This window comes from Palaemon carinicauda, chromosome 8 (assembly GCF_036898095.1).
Source record: "Palaemon carinicauda isolate YSFRI2023 chromosome 8, ASM3689809v2, whole genome shotgun sequence".
NCBI classification, from domain to species: domain Eukaryota; kingdom Metazoa; phylum Arthropoda; class Malacostraca; order Decapoda; family Palaemonidae; genus Palaemon; species Palaemon carinicauda.
The window spans coordinates 123,934,557-123,948,349 of NC_090732.1; the positions used below are offsets into that span (position 1 = coordinate 123,934,557).

A 13,793-nucleotide genomic window follows, 5' to 3' on the forward strand; every position below is an offset into this window, starting at 1 on the left:
TATGGTGCTCCATTAAAAAGCCCTCTTTGCCTATGTCGAAGAATGCATTGTCTTATTTTATTAGACTATTGATTAGAGAGGCACACACTCATTCAAGTGTGAAGGATCGTAATTTGCTTAAAGTTAAGGCTCATGAAGTTAGAGCAGTAGCAACTTAAGTAGCATTTAAACAAAATAGATCCCTTAGAAGTATTATGGACGCGACCTTTTGGAGAAGCAAGTCGGTGTTCGCTTCATATTACTTGAAAGATGTCCAGACTCTTTATGAGGACTGCTACACCTTGGGACCATTCGTAGCAGCGAGTGCAGTAGTGGGTGAAGGTTCTACCACTACATTCCCTTAATCCCAATTTCCTTTTAATCTTCTCTTGAAATTTTTAATATTGTTTTGGGTTGTACGGGAGACTAAGAAGTCTTTCGCAAGCTTTTGATTTGGCGGGTGGTCAAAATATTGTTTCTTGAGCGCGCCCAGATAAAGGGTATTGATGAGGTCCTGTTGTAGGGGTGTTCACCCTGATTATAACAGCTCCTAGAAGTCTTTCAGCATCCTATGAGGATCGCTGGGCTTCATTAGGATAGCGGACTAATGAGTCAGAGTATTCATCAGAGTCAGCTTCCTTATCAGGTACCTGTACTTAAGTTTGTTTTTTGAATATTTGTCAAAAACTCTTGAGCATATACGCCTTTATTGTTTTAATACTGGTCTCTACCCACCACCATGGGTGTGAATCAGCTATATATATATATTCACCGGCTAAGTTTAATATTTAAAAATGATATTTTCAATTTAAAATAAATTTTTGAATATACATACCCTGTGAATATATATAATTAAAGGCCCTCCCTTCCTCCCCGATAGAGACCCCACGGACTGAGAAGAACTGAATTTATGGAGAAGTATATGCGGTATCTGGCCGATAGTCGGCACTGGTGGGCAAACCAGGCAGCCTTCATGGCGATCGCTCGCGAGTTTTTGGAATCTGTCGACCGTCGGAGACGTAAGCTATATATATATATTCACCGGGTAATTCAAGAGGTACTAGTTTGTTGAGTGTAGTTGGAAAAGTGTATGGTAGAGTAATGATTAATAGGATTAAGGATAAAACAGAGAATGCAATTTTGGAAGTACATGGTGGTTTTAGAAGAGGTAGGGGTTGTATGAATCAGATTTTTACAGTTAGGCAGATATGCGAGAAATATTTAGCAAAAGGTAAGGAGGTGTATGTTGCGTTTATGGATCTGGAGAAAGCGTATGATAGAGTTGATAGGGAAGCAATGTGGAATGTGATGAGGTTATATGGAGTTGGTGGAAGGTTGTTGCAAGCAGTGAAAAGTTTCTACAAAGGTAGTAAAGCATGTGTTAGAATAGGAAATGAAGTGAGCGATTGGTTTCCGGTGAGAGTGGAGCTGAGACAGGGATGTGTGATGTCGCCGTGGTTGTTTAACTTGTATGTTGATGGAGTGGTGAGAGAGGTGAATGCTCGAGTGCTTGGACGAGGATTAAAACTGGTTGACGAAAATGATCATGAATGGGAGGTAAATCAGTTGTTGTTTGCGGATGATACTGTACTGGTAGCAGAAACAGAAGAGAAGCTTGACCGACTAGTGACAGAATTTGGAAGGGTGTGTGAGAGAAGGAAGTTGAGAGTTAATGTGGGTAAGATTAAGGTTATCAGATGTACGAGAAGGGAAGGTGGTGCAAGGTTGAATGCCATGTTGAATGGAGAGTTACTTGAGGAGGTGGATCAGTTTAAGTACTTGGGGTCTGTTGTTGCAGCAAATGGTGGAGTGGAAGCAGATGTACGTCAGAGAGTGAATGAAGGTTGCAAAGTGTTGGGGGCAGTTAAGGGAGTAGTAAAAAATAGAGGGTTGGGCATGAATGTAAAGAGAGTTTTATATGAGAAAGTGATTGTACCAACTGTGATGTATGGATCGGAGTTGTGGGGAATGAAAGTGATGGAGAGACAGAAATTGAATGTGTTTGAGATGAAGTGTCTAAGGAGTATGGCTGGTGTGTCTCGAGTAGATAGGGTTAGGAACGAAGTGGTGAGGGTGAGAACGGGTGTAAGAAATGAGTTAGCGGCTAGAGTGGATATGAATGTGTTGAGGTGGTTTGGCCATGTTGAGAGAATGGAAAATGGCTGTCTGCTAAAGAAGGTGATGAATGCAAGAGTTGATGGGAGAAGTACAAGAGGAAGGCCAAGGTTTGGGTGGATGGATGGTGTGAAGAAAGCTCTGGGTGATAGGAGGATAGATGTGAGAGAGGCAAGATAGCTCGCTAGAAATAGGAATGAATGGCGAGCGATTGTGACGCAGTTCCGGTAGGCCCTGCTGCTTCCTCCGGTGCCTTAGATGACCGCGGAGGTAGCAGCAGTAGGGAATTCAGCATTATGAAGCTTCATCTGTGGTGGAATTGTGGGAGGTTGGGCTGTGGCACCCTAGCAGTACCAGCTGAACTCGGCTGAGTCCCTGGTTAGGCTGGAGGAACGTAGAGAGTAGTCCCCTTTTTTGTTTTGTTTCTTTGTTGATGTCGGCTACCCCCCAAAATTGGGGGAAGTACCTTGGTATATGGATGGATGGAAGTATATTCAAAAATTTATTTTAAATTAAAAATATAATTTTTCTTAACTAAGCAGATGAGTTCTTAAGTTACAGTGCCTGCCTCAATCACCATACAATTGAGGGTTACACTGTTGTGCTGAAGGGGCCCACCCTCTCTCCACCATCAATTACAACCACTTTGTTAAAAGTTGAAAAGGCCGTTTCCAGCTTTGCCGAAATTATACTCATATTAAATGATTCAGGTTTGTATAGATAAAAAAATGCAAATATCTTTTTAAAGATTTTATGATATAGGACTGGCTTGTATAGCTACAGAAAATACAAATTAAAAAGTTATATTCCATAATATTGTGTTTACAATAATTTTGTTTATATTTCAGGGAACCTCCAGAAAACCAACGTATCACTCATGATCTGACCACTGAGTTACGAAAATTAGTCAAAAAGCATAGTGAACTTGGTTTATTACCAATGGAATGTAATTACCTAAATAGAAATGCTTTTTTAGCAGCAGCAGGAAATCAGGTACTGTATTTTTCGTGTAGATACATTATATTTTCTGTATATTTCTTTTTCCTAAGGTAGAATGTTGAGAAATTGCTGTGATTTGATCATATTTATTAAGACGCTTCAAGCTTAGTACTTCATGCTATAAGTTTCAGTTGTTCCTACACAAATACAAACCATTGTCCTTTGATAGGTTTATGATTTCAGCTATGCTGGAAACGGGCCTGTTAAAATCTATAATGAGGTGTAAGTAGTGACTGGCTGGTGTCGAAGGGAAGCTTCCTGCCCCCCCGGCTAGCTCACTTGGTAGCCACTTTGTTTTTAACTGCTGGAGTGTTAAGACATAGTTCCAGCATCTTTAACTGGCTGTTTTAATCTTTTGTTTTTCCTTTTAAGATAATTGTCAGATTGGTGTGTGTGTGGTGAGTAGAAAGGTTTGTTATACACGTATTTCAACCTGAGTCCTGTAATAGGAATGTGATTTTATCATGGCTAGAATGCAACTTGAAAATTTATAAGGTGTTGGTAGTAGTCGGAAGGTGTTAGAGAAGCCCCAAATCCCTGCCAGTACACTCGGTAGCCTTATGATTTCAGCCATAGAGAATTACACATACATTCTCTGCACTTGACAAATCTTGGCTATTATTGATGTTTTTCTTTTTTATAGTGTATCTGTGTGATTGTTATGGAGGTGTCACATGTAGCCATGCAGTTCTGGTCTTATAAACTTTGTTGCAATCCCGAAAGGTGGACCTCCATTCTTTATGCCCTTTTTGCATGGGGCATGACTGCTCGCAGTCATCCCCCTGTGACTAGTGGAGGGCCTGGCCCCCTTTCAGTGATCAAGTACAACACAAGGAGAAAGAAGTCCAAGAGGGAGTCTTTGGCTATGGGATCTGTGGGAAATAAAGGCATTATGGTAGCGTTGATGAGCGACCATCATGATCTCTCACTTTTTTTAAAACAGCCCTTTGTTGTGGATTATCAAGTTAGGTCTGTTTTATTCTGCTTTTGAGACATGGTTATTATGTTAGCACTCACTATCTCCAATTATTTTAGATGTCAACATTAATGCTGGAGGTCAGAGTTTGATTCCTCCTTTGCAGAGTCAATGTTTATTTTGGTTTAGTCCAGTTGAGTGAAGAGCATATAGAATAGACTGCCATCTTCTGCCAATGCTCCACATTCTGTATTGCAGTTAGGGATACACTGAGTTTTGCAATAAATGAAAGTGTGATCTACTCTTACATTTGATTAGGTGGACAATTTTGTTACGATTAACAATAAATTGCATTTAGGTTAGTACTTGCATTGCCAAATGTAATGTTATGCACTGTTCTTTGCATTTGCTTATATGCCAGTCCTAATAACTAAGAGAAATTATTTTCAACTCAACTTGCATCATTATTTTTTCATTCCATTCTTGTCTGTTCAGCTTGAGAATAAGGACTTAAGAAATTCCCTTTGTAGGACCAGTTTTGGAAAGAGTAAACCCCTTTCTCATCAAACAGTCCTCATAAAACAAATTTCTTAAAACACCATCTGGTTCTGCCTTTGACAAATCATTTAAGGATTTATGATAATTATATAGTATAGCTAAATCATTAACATCCATCATAAAATTCAAGGATTAGGAATTTTTTACTGTGTCTACATCTCTCAGTTTAATGAAAATCATTGAAAATAATTCTATCATCAATTTGTTTCATGAGTGTCCCCTTCCTTACAAATCTTTTACCTAGTTCTTAATTGTCCTTCACATCATGTTAGAAAAAAAAAATCTGACTAACTCCTCTTGTTCCTAATCTTGGTCACCCATCACACTTAGTGGTCAAATTGGTTTTTCCCTTTTCTATGCTGCATAGAACAAGAAAATTTGTTTAGTGTGGTAATATGCTCTTATGAAAATAACCCATAGGTTCGCTAGTAAATTTTCACTAGTATAGTTTATTTTATGAACTTTTGTTAGTCATCAGAAGTCCTGGACTCATTGGCACGTTTTTTTCAATAGTTTGCTTCTCTAAAGTACCAAGTGGTCTGGATTTACTTTGGAGGGAGGACTTGCAAAAAGCACCTCTTGTACTTCCTCTTACTAATTCTCTTTTGTTTTATTTATTCATGTATAACATTTTAAAGAGATATACTATTGAGGTTAAAAGAATAGATTGTGTCCTCTTGTTTAGTTTACCCAACAACTTTTGCTTCAAAGATGGTTCTTAGGACGACTGTGAGTTACCTAACCTTGTGTTTCTAACCTTTCATATTCCGGGTCCTATAGGTTATGTGCACCATTCTTGGGGTTTGATTGCTTGAATATATCTTTTCAATAGCAATTCGGGCTGTATGTAAGTAAAGGATTTGTTGTGAAACAAAATATTTTTCAATATTAAACTTACCCGATAATCATGTAGCTGTCAACTCCGTTGCCCGACAGAATTCTATGGAGGGATACGCCAGCTATCACAATACTAGAAGGGGGTGTACTTACCAGCGCCACCTGTGGCCAGGTACTCAAGTACTTCTTGTTGACACCTCCTCAATTATTCCTCTGTCGTGCTTCCGGCAAGACGTTCTGGGATACGCTTATGGTCTTCGAGTTTATTCACGGATATTTGGTGAAGTATTCTCTCAGATTAACGGCTGTTGCATTACTGGAATCCTTCTTATATTAGCTAGATAGCTTTTATATAGTTCTGATATAACGTTAACGATTTTTGCTTGTTTTTGGAACCCCCTTTGGCTAACTCTTTGGTTTACAAGATGTCTGACATTTCGCAAGCTCCCTCCCATAGACGATGTAGGTCTTGCAATAGACGTATTCCGAAGGCCTCGGTAGATCCTCACACCGCTTGTTCTGACTGTAGGGACAGGCCCTGTCAGTTAGAAAATCGATGTGAGGAATGCGCCGGACTTTCCGAATTGGATTTTGTCCGTCTTTTAAAATATTCAACTAAGTTAGAGAGAGGTAGAGTTAGGAGGAGTTCTTCTCACTCTTCACTGTTTTCCTCACCTCATGATCCCCTACCTTTTCCTACCCCTGTAGTGGCTACCCCCGAACCTACTGTGTGCCCTCCGCCTGATATGTCAGTTGTTTTGCGTGCTATTCAGGCTTTAGGCGATAAAGTAGAGTCAGTGGTAAGTGACCATAAGTCTCTGATGGCCGAAGTTAAAGAGCTGAAGGTCAAGAGTGCAGTGGGTGGAGTTAGTGCCAGTGCTGTGACGAGTGCTAGTGTCGGTGCAGTGCCTAGTGCTAGTGTTAGTGCCAGTGTGGTGCGTGAGGATTTTTCTGTGCGAGCCTGTCGTCCTCCCAGTCCGGGACCTCTTGCAAGCTCCCATGCCCAGGGGAGAAGCAATGTCGAAGGGCATAAGGGTTCGGCAGGCCTTGTTAGGCGCACAGAACTATCCTCGGTGGTTGCGGGCGTGTCTTCCAAAGACCGTCACTCCCACCTGCAGACGATTGAGCCCGTCTTATTCTCGTCCGCTGATCAACTGTCGGGGAAGAAACGTTGGTCTCAGGTCTCGAGACCGCTTAAACGTAGAGTCCAGTCCGCGAGTGCTCAGCCAGGTTGCAGTCATTGGCTCAGCTCTGACTCGCCTCAGTCATCTGTCGACTGTACTCCGCCCAAGAGGAGTAAGGTTCTGCCACAACAGAGCTCGACTGTTAAGGCTTTACCTCAGTCTACTATCGTTTCTGCCGATCCCAAGTGGACTCTGCTTCAGTCCATGCAAGCTCAGCTTTCGGACTTGATGCGTGAGTGTCGGGCTGAGAGTGTTGCACCTCCGCCTCCGCCTACACTCCCTCCGCCTGTTCTCGCTCCGCCTGCGCTCGCCCAGCCTGCGCTCGCTCCGCCTGGTCGCAGCACCATCTGCCAGGCGTACGATGTTGAGCCACTTTCCGAGTTCGCTGTTCCCAGTGGTGTTCAGCCTACGCCTTCTTTAAGGCAACCTTTACGTTGGGATCAGGAGGATTATTCCACTCATCCTCCGCCTCTCCCTGCTGCTCCACCAGTGGTGCAACTCTCGGTTGAGGTACAACAACCTCTCCCGTCTATGAGTCAGTCTGCTCAGCCATCGCTGCAGCGAGCTCAACCCTCCTCTAGGCAAGCTCCTCTACACCCTGGACTTGCGCCTCAGGAGCCTCAGCTTGCGAGAACTTTACCTTGTTCTGCGCAGCCTCAACCTCATCATGCTCCGCTTATATCACAGGAACAGGAACGGGCTGCTCCGCCTCCGTCCTCCGCTCAGCTAGCGCAACCCTTGGGTTCAACCTCTCTTGCTAGGAGTCAACCTCCTTCACCCATGCGCCTTCCTTCTGCTTCGTCTGTTGTTCAGCCTTTGCAGTCTGAGCCTCAGGTTTTCCCTCAACAGTTACTGGAAGAGGAAACCTCTGTTGTTGTTCCTACCCGTTCTGACTCTGCGGTTCAGCATTCTTGTCCGATCTCTTCGCTACACTCTGGTGATGAGGTGTCGGATGATGAGGAGGCACACCTTGATCCCTCATCAGACGTGGACGAATCCAAGCTTTCTCCACAGTCTATTGATTTTCGTAAGGTCTTGGCTCTACTCAAGGAGATTTACCCAGACCACTTTGTCTCTGCTATTCCCCGCTCTCCGCCATCTGAGTTTTCGCTGGGCGTACAACAAGCTAAGTCCTCCTATACTAAGCTTGTCCTAGCTAGATCCTCTAAGAGGGCTTTAAGGATCTTAGGGGAGTGGCTACAGTCTAAACAACACCTTGGCAAGACTTCCTTCATGTTCCCTCCGACGAAGCTCACTTCGAAAGCGAGCGTTTGGTATGCCACAGGGGAAGCACCAGGCTTGGGAGTACCTGCCTCTGCCCAGGCTGACTTCTCAAGTCTGGTGGACTCGCCTCGGAGAACTGCTATGAGACGCTCGAAGGTTTGTTGGACCTTCTCAGACCTGGATCACTTACTGAAAGGGATGTTCAGAGCATTTGAAATGTTCAACTTTCTCGACTGGTGCCTGGGGGCCCTCAGCAAGAAAACTTCTCCTGCGGACAAAGATTCTGCCATGCTTTTAATGTCCTGTATGGATAAGGCCATCAGAGATGGATCGGGTGAGCTAGCGTCGTTGTTTGTATCAGGGGTGTTGAAGAAAAGGGAACAACTGTGTACCTTCCTTTCCGCCAGCATTACACCTTGCCAACGGTCACAACTCCTTTTTGCTCCGCTCTCGAAGTTCCTCTTTCCCGAAGAGCTAGTTAAGGACTTGTCTGCTGCCCTGATACAAAAGGATACGCACGATCTTGTAGCCTCATCAGCTCGTAAGTCTAAGGTTGCCACCTCAGTCCCCAAGACTTATCGCTCCCCAGTTGCTGATACACCTGCTACTAGGTTCATACCGCCCTTTCGTGGTAGAGCCCCCAGCCGAGGAAGCTCCCGTCCAGACTCTCACAGGAGCAAGTCTAGGAAAGGATCCAGGACATCAAAAGGAAAAAACTGACTCTCCGTTTCTCCAGACAACAGTAGGAGCCAGACTCAAGATCTTCTGGCGAGCCTGGGAGAAGAGAGGTGCAGACGCACAGTCTGTCAGTTGGCTGAGGAACGGTTACAGGATTCCATTCTGCCTCAAACCACCTCTGACCACATCACCCATCAACCTCTCTCCCAACTACAAAGAAGAGGACAAGAGGCTAGCATTGCAACAGGAGGTGTCGCTACTGGTGCAGAAGAAGGCAGTGGTTATAGTCCGGGACCATCAATCCCCGGGCTTCTACAACCGTCTCTTTCTTGTGGCCAAGAAGACAGGAGGTTGGAGACCAGTGCTGGACGTCAGCTCTCTCAACGAGTATGTCACCAAGCAGACGTTCACGATGGAGACGACCAAGTCGGTCTTAGCAGCGGTCAGACAGGAGGACTGGATGGTCTCGTTGGACTTGAAAGATGCATACTTTCACGTTCCCATTCATCCAGACTCCCAACCTTTCCTGAGATTCGTTTTCGGAAAGGTTGTCTATCAGTTCCAAGCCCTGTGCTTTGGCCTAAGCACAGCTCCTATGGTCTTTACTCATCTGATGAGGAATGTAGCAAAATTCCTACACTTGTCGAACATCAGAGCCTCCCTCTACCTAGACGACTGGCTGTTGAGAGCCTCCACGAGTCGTCGTTGTCTGGAGAACCTCAGTTGGACTTTAGACTTAATCAGAGACCTAGGTCTATTAGTCAATATAGAGAAATCTCAACTCATTCCCTCCCAATCCATTGTGTACCTGGGAATGGAGATTCGGAGTCAGGATTTTCGGGCTTTTCCATCGGCCCCCAGGATAAGCCAAGCCCTAGAGTGCATCATGAGCATGCTGAAGAGGAGCAATTGCTCAGTGAGACAGTGGATGAGTCTCACAGGGACCCTTTCATCACTGGCCCTGTTTGTCGAGCTAGGAAGACTCCACCTCCGCCCTCTTCAATTCCATCTTGCAGCTCATTGGGACAAGGGCTCGACGCTAGAAGCAGTCTCTATCCCTATCAACCAAGAGATGAAGACCACTCTCCTGTGGTGGAAGCACAACCTCCTTCTCAAGGAGGGTCTATCATTGACCATTCAGACCCCCAATCTTCATCTCTTCTCAGATGCATCGGACTCGGGCTGGGGTGCAACCTTGGACGGACGGGAATGCTCGGGAGTGTGGAACGAGGAACAAGGATCTCTCCACATCAACTGCAAGGAACTGCTAGCAGTTCATCTAGCCCTGTTGAACTTCAAGTCCCTCCTGCTAGGCAAAGTGGTGGAGGTGAACTCAGACAACACCACAGCCTTGGCTTACATCTCCAAGCAAGGAGGGACCCATTCGAGGAGCCTTTACGAGATCGCAAGGGACCTCCTCATTTGGTCAAGAGGTCTAAACCTCACTCTGGTCACGAGGTTCATCCAGGGCGATATGAATGTTTCAGCGGATCGCCTAAGCAGAAGGAATCAGGTCATTCCCACGGAATGGACCCTCCACAAGAGTGTGTGCAACAGACTTTGGACCTTGTGGGGTCAACCTACCATAGATCTGTTTGCCACTTCCATAACCAAGAGACTTCCGCTGTATTGTTCCCCTGTTCCAGACCCTGCAGCAGTTCATGTGGATGCCTTTCTACTGAACTGGTCCCATCTCGACCTGTACGCGTTCCCTCCGTTCAAGATAATAAACAAAGTTCTGCAGAAATTCGTTTCGCACGAAGGGACACGGCTGACGCTGGTTGCTCCCCTTTGGCCTGCAAGAGAATGGTTCACAGAGGTACGTCAATGGCTAGTCGACTTCCCCAGGACTCTACCTCTAAGAGTGGACCTTCTACGTCAACCTCACGTAGACAGGTTGCACCCAAACCTCCACGCTCTTCGGCTGACTGCCTTCAGACTGTCGAAAGATTCGCTAGAGCTAGAGGCTTTTCGAAGGAGGCAGCCAGTGCGATTGCCAGAGCTAGAAGAGTTTCCACTCGTAGAGTCTACCAGTCTAAGTGGGAGGTCTTCCGAAGCTGGTGTAGAGCCAATTCAATTTCCTCCACCAATACCTCTGTGATCCAAATAGCTGACTTCCTTCTACATCTTAGGAATGAGAGATCCCTTTCAGCACCTACGATTAAAGGATATAGGAGCATGTTGGCTTCAGTTCTCCGCCACAGAGGTTTGGACCTGTCTTCCAACAAGGACCTTCAAGACATTATCAAGTCTTTTGAGACGTCTAAAGAACGTCGTCTTTCCACTCCAGGCTGGAATCTAGACGTAGTCTTAAGGTTCCTTATGACATCTAGGTTCGAACCTCTCCAGTCAGCTTCCTTCAAGGACCTCACCCTCAAGACTCTTTTTCTCGTTTGCCTTGCAACAGCTAAGAGAGTCAGTGAGGTTCATGCCTTCAGCAAGAACATTGGTTTCACAACCGAATCTGCGACATGTTCTTTTCAGCTTGGATTCCTAGCAAAGAACGAGCTTCCTTCACGTCCTTGGCTTAGATCGTTCGAAATACCTAGCCTCTCCAACATGGTAGGTAACGAACTAGAGAGAGTTCTTTGCCCTGTCAGAGCTCTCAAATATTATCTTAAGAGGTCTAAACCTATTCGAGGACAGTCAGAAGCCTTATGGTGTGCCATCAAGAAACCCTCGAGACCCATGTCCAAGAATGGGCTTTCGTATTATATAAGGCTTCTGATCAGAGAAGCACATTCTCACTTAAAGGAGGAAGACCTTGCATTGCTGAAGGTAAGGACCCACGAAGTAAGAGCTGTAGCTACTTCGATGGCCTTTAATAAAAACCGTTCTCTGCAGAGCATAATGGATGCAACCTATTGGAGGAGCAAGTCAGTGTTTGCATCATTTTATCTGAAAGATGTCCAGTCTCTTTACGAGAACTGCTACACCCTGGGACCATTCGTAGCAGCGAGTGCAGTAGTAGGTGAGGGCTCAGCCACTACATTCCCTTAATCCCATAACCTTTTTTAACCTTTCTCTTGAATACTTTTATTGTTGTTTTTATGGTTGTTACGGTAGGCTAAGAAGCCTTCCGCATCCTTGGATTTGGCGGGTGGTCTATTCATTCTTGAGAAGCGCCTAGGTTAAAGGTTTGGTAGAGGTCCTTTAGTAGGGGTTGCAACCCCGTGTACTTTGGCACCTTTGGGTTGATTCAGCCTCCAAGAGGAACGCTGCGCTCAGTAAGGAAGACGAACTTAAATAAAGAGGCAGAGTAACGGTTCTATTCGACTTCCTTACCAGGTACTTATTATTTCATTGTTATTTGAGATAACTGTTATATGAAATATGGGATACTTAGCTATCCTTTAATCTTGTACACTGGTTTTCACCCACCTCCCTGGGTGTGAATCAGCTACATGATTATCGGGTAAGTTTAATATTGAAAAATGTTATTTTTATTAATAAAATAAATTTTTGAATATACTTACCCGATAATCATGATTTAATCGACCCTCCCTTCCTCCCCAGAGAGAACCAGTGGACCGAGGAATAATTGAGGAGGTGTCAACAAGAAGTACTTGAGTACCTGGCCACAGGTGGCGCTGGTAAGTACACCCCCTTCTAGTATTGTGATAGCTGGCGTATCCCTCCATAGAATTCTGTCGGGCAACGGAGTTGACAGCTACATGATTATCGGGTAAGTATATTCAAAAATTTATTTTATTAATAAAAATAACATTTTTATTTTGATGAAGCATCTTGAGTTCATCTACTATACATTCTAAAATTTAAGAGCAGGTGGGTGGTTAACCCTTATTAAAAGTCTTATGGCTTGTCTTTCAGCTTCGCCAAAAGTAATATCCTCTATAAATAGCTTCAGGTTTGTATCGTTAGGAAAAATATGAATTACTTCCAAAGTTGTCATTTGTATGATTTTTTATTTTTGTCTATTTTTATAAAAAAAAAAATACCTGTAATCTGTGTAGGTCATTATGAAAATGTAAATTTTTAATTTCCAGCCACCTGTGACAAAGCATTTTGCTTTGAAAAGAAAACCAAAGGCTGCAGCGTTGCGAGCTGAACTCATTAGTCGTTCTGCAGATGCCCAAGCGAACATAAAGAAAAGTCAACTACCAACTGTGCCTGTTAGGTCGAGAGGGATGCCACGTAAAATGCCTGATACCAGTAAGTATAGGTTTAGACCAGTTAATGCTTATGCCTTTGTATTATTAGTTGCTAGTTTAATAAGACCAGAGTCAAAACACTCCTAGGGTTGGCCTTTTGTGTAACACTAAAAGGTGAGCATATAACTCTCATGGAATAGTAAATTTATTTGGATAGTATATGAGGTAACCGAGTCTAAGGAAAAAAAAAGGATTAAAAAGAACTAGACATGGGAAAAATGTATCTAAGAGCAATTTGTCACATCTGGTAACTAACAAGCTGAGTTTTAATTTTAGTTAGTTAGAGGTTATAAACACTACCTTACATCATCAGTAGATACGACTAAAAATACTATAGATTCAACAAATAAAAAAACTGTATAATTGGCTGTTTTTATTATTTTATGGATTTTGAGTCACAGTTTTGATCGAATTGCATGGGTTCGAATTGCATGGGTTTGGTCATGATCACAATAGGGGCTCGAGAGAGTGAGTGAGTCTGTATCTCCACTGTGTACGTATTATTTTCTTTCTTTTTAGAAAATTATAATTATTTCTGGTTGGTCAATATTACAAAATGTGTTGAATTGGGAGAGGTACTTACGTTGCAAATTTGGTGTGTTCATTGAGAATAAAGTAGTGTTTGCTTACTCAGACTTGCCCTACTTCAAATTTTGACAATGAATCCTCAGATTTGTTGCAGAGCATTCAAGGATAGAATAAACCATATAAAAAGGTATAACAAATATAGATTGAAGTCTTTTTACATGATTTTTAAATATTTAACTTAGCCGGTGAATATATAATAGCTGAGCCTCCGGCGGCTCGACAGAAAAACACAAAAACTCGCGAGCGATCGCTATGAAGGTTGCGGGTGTGCCCACTAGCGCCAACTATCGGCCAGATACCGCATATACATGTAAACAGACCCAATTCTTCTCTGTCGGTCTGTTCGACAAGACGTACCATTACTCGCTGTTAACCTGGAGTTTTTCAACAGTCCTGGTGAAGTACTTTCTTTTGGTTTGAGCTTTCGCAGTGCAGGTGTTTTATCTTCAACTTAAATCTTGAACTCTTTTTTGGATAGATTTAATTGTTGATGACTTTGGATTGTTTTTTTGGACTTTCTTTGACTTTTAAAAATGGCCGACC

General features: G+C 43.6%; 1 protein-coding gene across 1 annotated transcript in view; it reads left to right on the plus strand.

Annotated features, from left to right (window-relative positions):
* Positions 1-13,793, plus strand: part of LOC137645868 (negative elongation factor A-like) — an 81,618-nt gene that overhangs the window by 35,194 nt on the left and 32,631 nt on the right. Inside the window, exons 3-4 of the mRNA XM_068378866.1 lie at positions 2,943-3,087; positions 12,498-12,663. Of these exons, the coding sequence (XP_068234967.1) occupies positions 2,943-3,087; positions 12,498-12,663 (311 nt within the window). The remainder of the gene's footprint in view (positions 1-2,942; positions 3,088-12,497; positions 12,664-13,793) is intronic.